This window comes from Ciona intestinalis, chromosome 7, assembly GCF_000224145.3.
Source record: "Ciona intestinalis chromosome 7, KH, whole genome shotgun sequence".
Classification (NCBI taxonomy): domain Eukaryota; kingdom Metazoa; phylum Chordata; class Ascidiacea; order Phlebobranchia; family Cionidae; genus Ciona; species Ciona intestinalis.
In genome coordinates this window covers 359,975-375,859 of record NC_020172.2, presented here as the reverse complement: position 1 = coordinate 375,859, position 15,885 = coordinate 359,975, and the positions used below count along the sequence as shown (strand labels likewise).

Below are 15,885 nucleotides of genomic sequence, written 5' to 3'. Positions count from 1 at the left end.
TAACTAAATAGGCCATTAGCTGAGTGGGCCATGATCTAGATATAAACTACGTTTCAAAGTCGTCCTTGTCAGTACGCCATGAGCTATAGGTATAAACTATGTTTCAAAGTCACTCTTGTGCAAAAATGTACACCCCGTCTGGCTCCGTCGCTTAGTTATCGTTTGCAACGTAAACAAAGCATACTGATACCATAACTGGTGTATGTATCATTGAGTATAAGATACTTTGCTGGAATTGCTCCAATCCAGTGGTCACTCAATGGCTTGCAATACACTGGTTGTCCTATGTAACGTATGTAGGGCCCCGCACACGCGGCACACACAGAATAGAACATTTGATATTATACCTGCAACGCTACCTCATAATATGAAATACGATTAAGATTTCGTATGTTTTAGATAAAAGAAGATGATACGATGACTGAACATTCAGAAGGGTCTGTTGTTGCGAATGGTGTTCGTCACATGCCATGTGCTGAGGACGAAGATTTTCAAAAAGCTTTCGATAACATCATGGTTGGTGGATCTTTTGAATATATGTAATGTAAAAACATGGTAACTTTTTTAAGTGGTTCTCATGAATGTTTACTTGTGGAAGAGCTGGTACACGAGGAACTTAGTTAAAACAAACTAACAGTAAATGAAATTGAATCAAGATTTTTGCCTTTTGATAGTTTATATTTTCGTGCTGCGAGATCTCCGTCTAAAACTGAATGCGGTACGCAAGTAGAAAGGGTTTAGTAATGCTGCTTCATATTTTAATATAACCAATCACTATTAAACAATATGATCCCATATAGCACATTCTTAGTCACTGCTGCCTTCACACTAGGTTGAAAGCATTCAATCCCGTAACACCACGCAAGTAATGCAGCATGATATGACGGTGCCTGTCAACGTACGTAAGTCAATATTACAAGAACAATCTAAACAGAAGGACAGTTCGATCAAGTAAGTGTGTTTATGTGCATGTTATCAGCGTGTTAGAGACGTTGTGCAGTTATTGTAACCCAGGTCCGCGCAGTCCCAGTATCCCAATCTTGTAAATTTCCATTTTAAAAATTGTTTATTATCTCGTTTTCCACCAGATTCGCCCTTCTCACTCGTAAAGGCAACAAACCAACCCTACGACCTCTTCGGATCCCGATCTCGGAACATCTGGCCGCAGGGTTGCGGGATCGAAGCCAGGCCGAGGAACGTCGTAAGCAAGAGCTTAAGCAGATCACTCTATCCATCAACGAGAGGCAGGTGGAAGAGGAACAACATCAGATCGACACTGCTTACCATTCAAAGTATAAACATTTTTTTTCCATCAGTGACCGTTGGTACAAAGGCCTGTGTGTGGTAATCAGGTTATTGCCGCTCGATGCTAATCCTATTATGGGCGTGTCCTCGCGCATATTCAAAGTATATCCATTTTAACGATCAGTGGCTCCTGGTCTTTAATCGGACCTTTGACTCATGGGTTACGACAAACCTAAAGTTACCAGGTTCAAGGCTCAATGCCACCAACATTGTAGGTGTATTTGCTTGCACCTATCACCCATTGATACAACCAATTGCCTAGTAAAAAGTTGCTTAAATTGTGGGTCATACAGGGAAAAAAATGTTATAAATGAACAGAAGGTGAATGAACTATGAAGTAGTCATCCGATTGTATTGTTAACAAAAAGAATAAATTTTATTAAATAAGAAATGTTGATGTTCGTTTCAGGGCTCCACCGGCGAATCTGAACCGTGAGAGAAGACCAAAGTACCAGCCACCCAAAGGTGCTCCTAATGCTGATCTCATATTCAGTTCCGGTGGAAGGTAAAGTTTTATTCATTTGTTGAAGAAATCTATACGTATTGTACGTTGGAGTAAAATGATTCACATTATCAAACCTTTTTTATCCTATTTATTAGTAAACAAATAGTATTTAATTATATAACTGTATTTCCACTGCTCCAAAAAGGCGTTCTTAATTGTTAAAACACGATAAGGAAAAAGTGTAATATTATGTGCTGGTGATATCTCTCGTACTCCACATTGCTCTTATAGTTTATCTTAGTTTGGCTTACACAAACGAAGCTAACTGTTGTAACCTTTTACCAGCAGACGTTGATTCCCGCAAGTCGTCAAGTTAGCTCAAGAGAAGTAACATAATGTTAAACTATTCGCACTAACGATGTGACATGTAATGCGAAAAATGCTATTACACTGCATGCTTAAAGCAATGTTGAACCCCACAATCTTCTTGCTTGGATACGGCATTGGTATAAACGACAACATCTAATTTACCCGGTTTAAAATACAGCGAGGTTTAATTAGTGGCAATGTGGTGGGTTGGGGTAAGATGGTACATATTTTCATTTTCTTTTATTCACCTATTTGGTAGCGAACACAGAGTATTCACAAAGTTATATAAATGGTTTGTTCGCCACTCTAAAAAATCGTTGTTGAATGTTAAAAACACGATTAGGAAATATTATGTGCAAACGGTATTTATCTTATGCCATATTTCTGTATAATAAGCAAGAACAGTAACTTCTAACATTTTCTTGATTGTTCCTCTTACACCCATTCCTTCTACATTGTTCATGGCGTTTATTTCCTCGATTCAATATTCTTTCTGTTCTTTGCCATTTCGAACCACAAGGTTCGGGACATGAAATGCTTGCGAATTAAATATTCCAACATTTGGTTTCCTTTTATTATTGCTTTGATGTGAGAATAAGTTCCATATTGGATATGTGTCGTTTTATGTTTAAATGTGTACAAAATATAAAGGTGGACTTAAAAATGTTTAACTTTGGATAAATGGATTTAAATTGTATTATTTACAAATTTACAGTCCTACTTTGTACAGCGATTTACAAACTTGCTAAAATTGCTGACACGTCAACTTGTTAGTTCGCATTATATCAAGGAGACCAGTTTTTATTTATCGCAATACATGGCCGCCCCTCTGCATTCCCATTCAAAACTCCAAAGTGCGTCATTGCTGTGCTCTGTGACGTAACAAACATTGGAATTCTGTCGAAAATGCAGGTTACTCGGTGCTTCGAAGGGGCATCGGATTCGAATTATGGGCGCATTGCCGCCATCGGGTGGATAGACTTCAATATGAGATCCCCCATGGTTAGCAACCAGAAGACGACCCATGACGTCAAAGTCCATCCCGTCTGGTCCATCTGTTTCACCAACTACATAAAGCATACACACACAGGTTAATAGTCAGTGACAGTCAACAAAATACACCAACCTACGAAATACTTACGAAATGATCCGGGTTCGAGTCCCTCCCTCGGGACTTTCGCCCAAAGCCGCCGATTTGTAAGTTTTCCCGCTCCTATAATGTCGTATGCAAGAATTTCCTTGGTCACTGTCACCCCAACCAGAAGAACTTTGCCCTGCACAGCGAGACCGTTTGGGAACCTTAGATTATCATCCGCTAATACCGGGACATCCTCGCCTTTAGGCAGGCAGTACAGTTTACCACTAGGTACCTGAAATGGTATTTTTTTAATTTTGTAAACCAGGTTAAGTGTTTGAATTTATTTTACTTCAAAAATCGTGACCATATCTTCTTTCGCTGGGGCGACCGGGCTCCCGGGTCCTGTAAACCATAGGTTTCCATCATCGTCAAAAACCAGATCATTCGCACCGTTTAGCGGATTACCACTGCTGTCCACTTTTCCGTACTATAAGTTAAAGAAATTTCGATTTATGACCAGTTATACCAACGACAGTCAGTCACGTTGACTTACTATTTTGCAGGAGTTGTCGCCTGGGTCAAATTTGACAAGACCGAGACGCATATCTGCGCACCAAATACAATCATCTTTATCAGAAATGCTTCCGTTTGGTTTTCCACCAAATCCTTCAACATGTGGAGTACATACTACATGCTTGTCACCAGTCTCAAGTTCGATTCTGTACAGCTTGCCAGCGGAGCCATCTGTAAACTGACCAGTCTCTCTACAAACATATAGTAGGGTGGGGGGAAATGGGACACCTTATCAATCTATTTTCTCGTCACATTTGGTAGTAAACAAAGAAAATTCAAATAATTGTAAAACGTACCCTCACGACTCCCATAGATCGTTGTTAATTGTTTAAAACACGATCAGGATATTTAGATATTCTGTGCTCAAGGTGTCCCATCTCCCCCCACCCTACTATAGTAATATGTCTATTAATTAGAGTATGCAGAAAGAAAGTAACAGTAAATGATAGCCTACGTTATAAATACGCCCAATCAAACTATAGCAAGCGACGTGTAGGAAAAGTTGTAGAAATCCTTACGACTCGAAAAACGTTGTTAATTGTTTAGAAACGATTAGAAGAAGATTTATACATAGTATGTTCTTACGGTATTTACCTTGACCCTATACAGAACATATAGTAGGGTGGGGTAAGACGGGACACATTAGTACAAATTATCAAAATATTCGGGACACCTTTAGTACAAATTATCGAAAAATGTTCATGGAAGTCGTAAGAATATACTTTTATATTTCTTTAAATGTTCTTTGTTAACTACTAAATGGTACGAGAAAACAGAGTTGAAATGTTTATCTTCTACCCTCACCCTACGGTATAACATGTACCTATCGTTGCTTGCTTGTTCCAGTGGAGCGACTGCGTAGAAACGTCCCTTTGTATCAAACACTGGACCTTCAGCACCAGCTAGTCCTTTAGTTATAAGCGTAAAGCGTGGCTGGTGTAATTCCCCCATGTGTTTATACCCCGTGGATAGTTTTGAATAGGGTAATTCGTCAGTAATACTTGAAAAAATACCTAAAACTGTATTTCTCGTTCTTGAATATACCTTATATAATCTGCACTGCTCGTAATAAACAAACTCGTATAACAAATACCGCGTATGTGTACGTTACGCTTTTTTGGGGGGTATAGGAAGGGAAGCCGAACAACATGAATCTTGCCATCGTCATTCCTACGTCAGCCATGTCATATAGTAAACATTTATTTAACTCTGGTGTATATACGTGCGTGAGAATGCCGTGTTAATTTCATCTAAATATGTAAACGCAACGTTTTGCGATTGTTATAAGACACTTCTTATATATATAGTAAAATATATATAGGCGAATAGCGATTGGCATAAAGTCGTCATTTAGTAATTCGCTAACGACGTTATTTTGGTCATTGGTTTATGTGCGTGTTAATTTAGCTCTTAAGTGCATTATTGCTAAATCTTGTTTATAATAAACTTTCTGTTACATTAAAGTGCTAATACCAACTAAAAATTATGAACTGATAATTGAACTTGCGAGTAACAACCAACCTCCGACAGTAGATGATGATGCGCTTATATGATGTTACGTGACTATTGACTATTTTTTGCGAGTATGCTTACGAGCTTAATAGTTAGGGTGTTAGACGACAAAGCTTTATAAACTATGTTTTTTTCTGCTCCTTCAGTATATTATCGTTCAGTTTATTCCAACGTTTCGTCTGTTTTATATGCGACCAGGTCCTATCTCATCTTGAGTTTATGTGGCGAAATAATCATTTACATTATGCCTGGTAGCAAAAGTAACAGACTTTTTATAGTGTTCTATATACAGCTCCAGCTGGTGTTAAATTTCGTAGTACTTGAAAGGGAGAAGTTATGACACAAAACTTACGTACTTCTACGTCACAATAAATTGAATTTCCCTTGCATTTAAAGTGCGTAAACAGACCCCACGTAACCTTCATTTTTGTTGTAAATTCAAAAAGCGACCGTTTTATTAATTCCAAAAATACTTTAATTATTAAAATTGTTCCAGTATAGGCTTAGATATTCGTCGTGAAACAGTGATCTTTAGCGCTGTCCCTTTTTTACTTACGAGCTTCGTGATTGTGACGTAGGAACGCACTAGTCATGTGGCTAATTTTATTCGTATAAAAGCGGAACCCGCGTTTTTTATTCGCTACAAGTTGCTGTATAATGCGCGTTAGCTGTGTTTACAAATGTCGGTCATTAATGTAAGGAATAGATTTCAAAAGATCCGTGACATTATTTAATAAACCGATCCACCGTACGCACTTAAATAGTCAAACAGTCTCGTTATAAAAAACAAAGCTTGTTTACATGCTGCATAGATAACACATATACTTATCTATGCATGCTGAGTCTCTCTGAAAACACTGCCTCGCGCCTCTTTGAGTGAAAGCAACAATTTTGTGACTTTAACAATTTTGTGACGTGGTTTGTCACGTGGGTAGTACACCTTTCTTTTTTTCGCCACGGAACTTTCAAGTTAGTTTTATGAATTCCACGGTGTTTAAGCTCGGTATTTGTATATGTTATAGGTAATTGCAAGCCATACACGATTTATAAAGGAAAGAACAGCCTTAATAATTTTTAGCTGAACAGAACAAAATGTATTAAAACGTAAACAATATAAAAGGTTGTACTTTAACACTGGCAGTAATAAAGTTATTACCTGATGTTAAAGTGTTTACACCGGACGAGATGTAAGTTATTCCACGGATGTGTATACACACCTACTGCTAGCTTACGAGTAACCATGTAATTTGTTACTTTGTGAGTGATTTGTTGTACTAAGCAATATATAAAGAGTAAGCAAACAAAATAAGCCACTGACGAATTTGTGTAAGTACTTGTATGATTAGAATAATTTTGTTTGTCTTCGTGTAGTGACCACAAATAGTTATTTTGTTTCAATCAAATAACATGCAAATAAAATTGCTTGTGTTAAATTCTGTTAAGAAGATTCGTGTTTCCATTTTCTTTTATTGGTTATTTGGTAGCAAACAAAGAACATTTACAGAATTATGTTTAACCGTATCCTCACGACTCTGAAACAGCGTTGTTATTTGTTAAAGGCAGGATTATGAAACATGGATATTATGTGCTAACGGTATCCATCATACTCGACACTACTATTGAATAATTAAAGTAAATAATCTCTACAAAAAAATACAACAGATATCATCAAGCATTGTTCAGAAAACCACTGCGGTCCATTAAATGTAGAATTTTATGAAGATAAAGCACGTCTTTCCATCGAGAGCCTTGTCCTTCTAATTTTATTTCAGCTTTGTCGTCAAGGGATAAGATGTACGTGTCTCCAACCACTATATCGCGCCAGAGAGCGAACTTCATCGTTGCTTTCAAGTCGAAATATTCACCTTGCTGGTTTGGGTTTATCTCCAAATCCACAACACAGTTGCGGATTGTGTATTTGTACACGTTGCCACTGTCTGTAAAGTTAAACAAAAAGCTCATTGGTTGCCTATTGTCGCAGAATTCCGCTTTGAAACTTAGAGGATAATCCATCATGAAACCAACTTCCGACCGTATTTCACGGAATATGTTTCTTTGGTTATTCCTTGGACTTATTCTGGCAATACCACGTTCGGATTCGACAGCGCATGCCAAATAATAGTTTCTGCCAACAGCGCTTAAAGTAGACGATGCCCTTGCCCTTAAAGCTTCTCGGTAGATTAGTGTTGCATTTTCAAGTTCGTTAGAAGTACTTGGATTCGCGTCTAAAATCATTTTAGAAAGCTCTAATGCCCACTGTAGTTCGGTATTTAAGTGAAAACCCCTGCTCTGTAAGTTTTCCTTTGACAAATCCATACTCTTTCTTGCCTCTTCAAGCATGGTTGCAAATGAAATAAGAGATAATAGTCTCTTAGCGCGTTGTTTTTTGGTAAGTGGATTTAAGTTGGCTGGATCGGCGTCAAACCAGCCGAGATGACCATTATACACACAACGAACAGACCAATCCAAGGAACCGTAGAACTCGAGCAAATATGGATGTTTCTCTAAGCTTTGTGGCAGGCGGACTTTCTCGACTATTTCATCAGGTTCATAAAAAAGGTTCATATAACGAAAGGTTTGATCGTAAACGAATTTAACAGCGTCCCTGTAGCTAGTCAGTATATTGAAAATGTTCTCCTTTCCAAGCACTGGTAATGTATGCGAAGGAATCATATACTCAGCGCCCAAGTTCCTCGTAATGTCCAGGCTTTCATACCAGTGTTTCACATTCCGATACGGTGAGCCTCGAATCGCATAAAGATTAGGAAAGGCTTGATAAATGTTATCACCAGGAAACACTGCTCGTTTGCTCGGAATCCAGACAGTTGTTTGATCTTCCGTTTCACCCGGTGTATGAACCAATTCAAAGGTTATTCCTGCGGATTACAAAAGAATCATTTTCTGCTGTAAAAATCAAAAATTGAAACATTAGTTTAGTTAAACATCATCTGATTAATATTATCTTCAAACATTAATTACAACCTCTATTATTACTTATATTTCAGTGTTCAACACCGACATGAGTACTATTACTTGGCAAGCTGTTGGCACACTTGCGTTTTGTCTGTCCTACAAGCTACCGCTTTGTGTAGCTCACATTATTATTATATAGTACACATCTGCATGTTACACAGTTATAGGACAGCCATTTTTAATACTTTCTACTAGCGTCATTACCCTAAAACTTGGACACTGTACTAACTAGACCCCACCGGTACCGATAAAATAAAAAAATCAAATTCAAAAAAATATTAATTATGAACATTAATATTCGTCATAAAAACTTATTTATAGAATTTTCTATCGGTTCAGCTTCTAATATCTTATGGCGCTGCGTAATACCTAAAACATTATTTTCAAAAAAAGTGCGGGGATAAATGTTAAATACAAAAAAGTATGATCATAACTTGAATCATATAAATTTAAAATTTTCAATTTTTTTTTTCGCGAAAATATAACTTAAGCATACATTTATGTATAGATCACTAATATGTTATTCTCATCAAAAAAAAATCAATTCTTTTAAAATTTTAATATTTATGTTCGTTATAAAAATATATTTATAGATTTTCTTCCGATCCAGCTTGTAATGTCATAGCGCTAACACCTAAAAATGAAACATTATATTTTTCAGAAATATGCGGGGGTGGTTTATAAAAATGTGCCACTGTACACTTTTCGTAATCCTTTTCCGTATATAAACATATTAAAACGCCTAAATACCGACTCTGCCTTGCACTGTTATACCATAGTATACTGAAGTACTATGGTTATACTGCATTGTCTGGATAAACGTAACTGCTGTGGTCTCATGTGTGAAAAGTGGTCACGTGGTCTCGTTGGCGTACTATCACTTCAGTACACTATATGCTTATATACTACGACACTACGGGATAAGAGCTTATAAATTTACAAAACGAATGTTTTTAACCACGACAAGGTTTACTGGATTAAGACTACAATTCATACCATAACATAGTTTGTTTTTATATCCCCTCGAAAACGACATAGCGAAGAATATGTTAAAAGAACGAAGAAAAGGTAAATGGCAGAATAAAACACAAAATATACATTCATACCCGCAACGGTAAATGTTGCTCTCTCATTGTAAGTATGCGTGACATCTAGACGTGCAGATACCAACTTCGAACTTTGTTTGTAATCTATACCAAGACCGTCGTTTGTCTTGTCTTGGTCAGAAAGAATTCCACCAAATTGCCGCGCTCCCCTTAGCCCACGTATTGGTTGTCTAAATTCTAAAATGCAAGTAGAGAAGGCGTTAACTAAATTGCCCTTTTTATCCTCACGACTCCTACATAGAACGTTGTCAATTGTTTGAAACACGATCAAGATGGTTGAATTTTATGTGCTAAAGGTGGCCTATACCCCTATCAATACTCTATACGTTAAAGGAAAATATATTGCGAAAATTGTCTCACCGTTTTCTACAACTAGCTTTGCTGTTGAAATATGCGCGTAGACGTTTACCGACCAACCGTTGTTTTTCGCATCCTCCAGTAACGGATTATTTCCTTCGAAATGGTCTTAAAAAATAAAGTTTCTATTAATAAAACGTTTAAATGTGAGCTTCAATGGTTGTAGCATTTACCTCGATGAAAATGCGTTACGATAATTCCCATAAGAGGCTTGCTCGTAATTTTTCGAAATTCCTTATAAACAATAGTGGCCCAATCTGTGGACTCCAATGTATCGATGATCAAGATACCAGTTGTTCCTGCGTTAGAATATAATTTACACAAAATCAGTAGGGTGGGGGTAGACGGGACACGTTTAGCACATATTATCCAAATATCTTGATCGCGTTTTAAACAATTAACAACGGTCTGTGGGAAACGTAAGAATAGTTTTATATTTCTTTGGTTTATTACTTTATTACCAAATGGGACGGAAAAATAAAATAAAAAGATGTCCTATTCCCCCACCATACTATACCGTTCTCACCGCAGGTTAATTCTCATATTGTATGGTCGGGTAAGATGGGACACAGTTTTCTCTTCTTTGTCGTACCATTTGGTGGTAAGCAAAGAATCTATACCGAATTACATAATTGTAGACCCCGCTTCTCTAAAAAAGCGTTGTTAATTGTTGGATTTGATATATCTTACCCTCAACCATTATCATATTTGAAATACTGTATCCAAACGCGCAGTAAATTCCATCTCCAACGTTAATAATTCTTGCTGGTTTGAACAGCTGTGTGTGGTTGTCCAAGTACTGGTTAGCTTCTACCACGGTTAAGTTTCTTTGGTTTGTCCATTGTGCTTTAACAAAAGTATTTGTACTGGCAAGTAACAGAATAACTGTAGAGCAAAGTAACTTCATCCTGGTTTGGTCAGACTGATGCTGTTGTCTCAGTACTTATGCGTATGAATCGGATTACTGAACACATAAGTACGAGTTAAACCGCCAAGAACAGCCTATAAAAATTTTAGCTGAACAGAACAAAATGTATTAAAACGTAAACATTATAAAAGGTTGTACTTTAACACTGGCAGTAATAAAGTTATTACCTGATGTTAGAGTGTTTACACTGGACGGGATGTAAAGAGTTATTTCTTTATTGCAGTGGCGTTTAAGATATAGAAGGCCCCCCACAAGGCTTGTACTTGCCTCCCTTCTTTATCACTACATCTGGTGAGCCATAAAACAATTCAACCCAAACTGTTACACCCCCCCTTTACAAACTTATTTAAATGTTTAAATTACCACGTACGTTGTCATGTTATTGGCGACGTAACAACAATTTATATGTGGTTCATTTTCTATCGGGTATTATAGTGGACCCCTAATTCGTGCCCCCCCAAGCTGCGGGGTTCGCGGGGTCGATGATACGCCACTGCTTTATTTGTTTAATAATACGGACTTGTATATAGGACCTACGCCGAGTGCCAGCTTACGAGTAACCATGAATGTTATTTTAGGGGACTTGTTTTGTATGTCAGTCGATCTCGCTGTTGACCAAGTACGTTTTGCTAGCACGTGAAATATATTTTTAGTGGTCGCATTAGGCTCAAATGGCATTACAACAAGCTACTAAATCTGTATTTCCCATTAAATATTAATTTTGGTTTCCTACTGGCCCTGGCGCTTCTACCATTGTGGACGTATGTGTCCTTGGGAAAGACATTTAACAGCAATTGCTCCAACCCAGTGGTCACTAAATGAGTTGTCGAAAATGGTAACTCGTACGCTGGCACGACGTGCAATGCCACCCATATTATAACGACTGTCGTTTTCCGGCCACGCGAGAATAGGGTAAAATACTTTTATACATTTTTTATTCGTAATATTAAATTTAATTCGTAATCAAAATTAACAATAATTTTGAAGTGTCCCAATTTACCCAACTTGTGTGTTTTAATATAAACGCTGTCAATTAATAAAGGTATGTTAGCGATGTTATTACCCAATACTTGTCATATATTATAACGGGACAATTTTATCACATATATAATACCCAAATATCCTGTGTTTTCAACTAACAACGGTCTGAAGTCGTGAAGATACGGTTTTATAATTATGTTTTATTGTTTATTACCAAATGGAACGTGGAAATCGAATGAAAAAGTGTCGCATCTTTTCCCACCCTATTATACTTTTTGATGCTCTGATATACAGCATGGAAGATGAGCTCCCGTATAAAGCACCACTGATGGATTGGTACAAATGCCGTGCGGCTACTGCTGGCTACAGCGGCGGTTGATTGTTTTTATACGTTTTATAAACTCTTGAGGCGTGTCACCACTTCATTATCACTCATTCAGTGATGCTACATTTCTTACCAGAATATTTATTAAAAGATTATTATCATTGTAGTCTTGGAGAATGTAAATACTGTATCAATGTAATTGTAAATCTTTAGTTTTAACTGTCGAAGTTTCTATAAATATACCAACAATAATAGCAGCATTTCGCTTCGTACGTGGCAGGTCAATTCTCCCGTATAGGGAAGTGCTTTATAACAAAACGATCACAGGAGACAAAACATCTTCAAGAGGAAAGTCCATAACAGGGGTGTGATTCATACACTGCGAACCCGCTTACAATTTTTCAATTAGAGCTGCTTAGGTTAATGTTTTTTAACAAAATCAATCGTCGCTTCAAAACTCAGTATTCTCTGATTTCAAGGAGTCATTTGGGTCAAACCACTATACTGCAACGCCATCTCAACGGTTTGTTTAATTTGAATTTAATATTAATGTCCACGCACTGCTGCTCGCTTTTACTTCGAAGGCATCACAACAGATTACAAAGTCATCTGGTATAATTTATTGCACAATAAAACCATTCGGTTAACTTGCTTTCACCACTTCCCTCAATAGTAGCTTTAAAACACCTTGGCTAACAATTACAGTAAATATTAGGTCATAATGTATACACTGGTAAATATTAAGTCAACAAGAAGTAATATTAATTCCCTATTCCCACCGGTATATATTATGAATAAAGAAAAAAAATAGCTAGAATTTAGCACCAAAACAAGTCAAAATTGTAATTGCACTTAACACCTATATATGGTTTTAATATTGTAATATACATCACCATAAACGTTGAACACCTTAAAGTCCTTGAAGAAAGTTATTATCATGAAGACGCGAGCCGAACGAACAAGGCATTTTATGACGCAATTAATGACGCCAGAACAATAATGACGCTTTGATCGTGCGACCAACGTTGCCATAACAACAATAAAATGAGCTGACAGTTGTAGAAACGCCACCGCAGTTTTCCCATTGTTGAAGATTCATCTAGTAAAGTAGTATTTAGATAAATAAAACAGAAGCAGGCCTATGCTACATAAATACGCGCGACTCATCAGCATTGTCCCAACTGACATGCTGATCACAGGTAATATAGGCGAAAGCAATCAATAGCTCAAATCTATGCCTTTTTCTCATCACCACTACAGGCGACCTTTTGCACGCCTGGTTTTAGTAATTCCATCAATGTTTAAACGAGGGTGCTTTCCTGGCAAACTTATTTGGTTATAATGACACATAAGTTAACTACACAAACTTGCTCGTCTTAATTACATTTACCACATGAGGAATATAACGCTATGTTAACTTTCACAAACTCACACACTGTTATACGTAATGCCCTATGTGAATATTTCAATTGTTTAGTTATCAAGGAATTGTGAATATCATCTTATACTCGCATATATTGGACAGATGTTTCTGACATAATTGTGTACATATTGGCTTTAGTGCAAACAATAGCACATGGCGTATATTGGACTGAAATGAAACATAACTCCAGCCAACAGCTGACCAGAAATAAAAAACTACTTGTTAGAAATCTATTGTCATCTAATGTGTCATAGATTCCTTAAATAGATCTAAAATTTGGTAGAAATATATTATCACCAGCCATCACCTTGCCGTGAACTTACACTGATTTGTCTATGACCCCAACCTGCCGGTGTAAAGGGAGCCTTGTATTATATTTGACCCGTTCCATTAAATTAGAATGCCCATTTAATTTAATATTCAACCAAAATAGGTTTGTACACTTCTCACCCACACACCGGTGTGACAAAAAACGGTTATCGCGTACAGTAATACAATTAATACTGGTTTACCAATAGCTGAAAATATAATGTATAATACTAAACCATAGCAATAAAACATTCATTCCCAATTACCGAATAAATACCCCTTTTACCGTGTGGTATTATTCGCGTTTATGGCTTAGGTTTCAATGAACAAAAAGGAAGCGACCCACGTTGGCCAGCTGTCCCGTAACATAATCGCGAAGCTAATTTTGCAGCGCTTCCCAAAAATCAGCCGGCGGGGCCCGATATTGGTTTAATATGTTATAACACAAACATATGACAACCCTCGCATCGATCGTAAAGCTCGATATCCAGAAGGCAGATTCAAATAGAACATCGCATTCAGTTACCACATAGGTTTTGTTACGTCATAATCATGGCAAACTATATTCATATTCTGGAAATTCGGATGTTTTCTACATTTCAATCAAAATGTTCCAATTTACAAAAAGAAATTAAACCATCACATAGTACAAATTGCAGAACTGTTTTGTAAATATTTCGAACATGTTTTTATGGCCACTACATTTTAGCCGATCGTTTTCATTCACTAACGTAATTTTTAAGTTGGTATTTGAAGTCAAATTATTAATGAGATTTAGGTTTGGTTTTCTTAGTATTAGGCTCACAAAAGTTAATAACTTTTTGAGTTTAAGAAATGAAGACAAATATGTTCCTCTTACAATGTGATGGTTTATTTTTATCTCAAACTAAGCCGAGTATTTAAAGTGCTCTTTGGCGCCACACGAACCAATATTTGCATGTAATAAGGTAGAATTACGTCATTGTCCTAAATATTAAACTCTGTCGATAAAAGTTTTTGTTCTACAATGGCACACAAATTCAACTTATTTGTCAAAAGCATAATAATAGTATCGAGTTTCGAAATGAAAAATAAATACTGTACTGTGGGATAAGATGGGACACCTTTAGCACGTAATATTTAAATATCCTGGTCGTAGTTTAAACAAATAACATCCGTTCATGGGAGTCGCGTGTATGAGGTTTATAATGCTTCTATGCTATTTGTGGATTCTGTCAAATCGAGATTGCACAAACAGGCAAACATAAAAACAAACACCCACAAGTTGTATGTGCTTACAAAAACGCGTACAAGGTTTATGTAGTTTTACAAGTATCGATGTGTTTCATAAATATTTTAAGCAATATAGGACACCGCCTTTTTTTCTATTTTTCCGTCCCATCTGGTAGTAAACAAAAAATATTCAAAGCATTATTAAACTGTATCCTCACGACTCCCATATACCGTTGTTAATTGTTTAACACACGGTCAGAATATTTGAATAGTATGTGCAAAAAATGTCCCATCTTACTCCACAATACTATATCATGGATTCCAATTTGCATAAAACGGCCGGGGTCAGACTTTGATAAAAATCTGTTTTTCGTTTACCATGCACAAATGTTGTGGAGAGTTTAAAATTTATAATTACAAAAAAAAGAGATTTAAATCAAATTTATAATTACATAACGTAAACCTGAATAAAATTGCTTTCCACTAAATAGTTTATGATTCAATTATATCATTTATTTTTGAAAGCGTATACTCTTAGATCACTGATTGATGCAATCATCGGCGTTACTTATTCTGACTAGATTTTGCACACAAGTGATATTTTATAAGTTTGTCACTTTTACTTAATAACAACAAGTGCAAAGAGAACACTTATATTTTGAAAATTAATGAATTTTTACAAAAAATATAATTGCAAGTCAATTACATTACAGCGACAACAAAATAAGCGCATTTTGAATATTTTACGAAGTGCTTACAACACCATTAACTGATTGCTGTATTCAATTTCTTTCAAAGCCTTTAACAAGATCTTGTGTGATCTTAGAATTCTCTGATTGTTAAACCTGTTGGATATATTTCTAACAAGTCCTATAAACTCGTTCGGAATGAAATAGAGGCGAGGCTGAACGAAAAATGAATAAATTTTCTTTTCAGAAGGCATTAAACTAACAAACGAAAAATCTTTTAACTTTCCATTCCGTATCATG

The 15,885-nt window shown here is 36.5% G+C and overlaps 3 protein-coding genes and 1 non-coding gene across 4 annotated transcripts in view; 1 reads left to right on the top strand and 3 right to left on the bottom strand.

The window, feature by feature from the left end:
• Positions 1–1,814, top strand: part of LOC100175747 (regulator of nonsense transcripts 2) — a gene marked incomplete in the record, with an annotated part of 33,589 nt that extends 31,775 nt beyond the window's left edge. Inside the window, 4 exon segments of the mRNA XM_026835094.1 lie at positions 400–516; positions 833–951; positions 1,089–1,292; positions 1,715–1,814. Coding sequence (XP_026690895.1) covers positions 400–516; positions 833–951; positions 1,089–1,292; positions 1,715–1,814 — 540 coding nt within the window.
• Positions 1,815–2,496: 682 nt separating this feature from the next.
• Positions 2,497–5,680, bottom strand: LOC100175714 (diisopropyl-fluorophosphatase-like). Its single transcript, XM_002120405.5, has 5 exons — positions 4,594–5,680; positions 3,751–3,961; positions 3,547–3,684; positions 3,261–3,489; positions 2,497–3,186 (listed from the first exon to the last, which is right to left on the bottom strand). Exons 1-5 carry the CDS (start codon positions 4,719–4,721, stop codon positions 2,921–2,923), a joined length of 972 nt encoding a protein of 323 aa, XP_002120441.1. The 5' UTR covers positions 4,722–5,680; the 3' UTR covers positions 2,497–2,920.
• A 697-nt stretch (positions 5,681–6,377) lies between these two features.
• LOC100185914 (alkyl/aryl-sulfatase BDS1-like) lies at positions 6,378–10,625 on the bottom strand. The gene is made up of 5 exons (XM_002120466.2): positions 10,409–10,625; positions 9,892–10,017; positions 9,722–9,826; positions 9,362–9,538; positions 6,378–8,158 (listed from the first exon to the last, which is right to left on the bottom strand). The coding sequence occupies exons 1-5, from the start codon at positions 10,623–10,625 to the stop codon at positions 6,951–6,953; spliced, it is 1,833 nt and encodes a 610-aa protein (XP_002120502.1). The 3' UTR covers positions 6,378–6,950.
• A 2,270-nt stretch (positions 10,626–12,895) lies between these two features.
• On the bottom strand, positions 12,896–12,978 carry mir375 (microRNA 375). The gene has a single exon (NR_034336.1). It is a non-coding gene; the product is annotated as a microRNA 375 (primary transcript).
• Between the last annotated feature and the right edge of the window lie 2,907 nt (positions 12,979–15,885).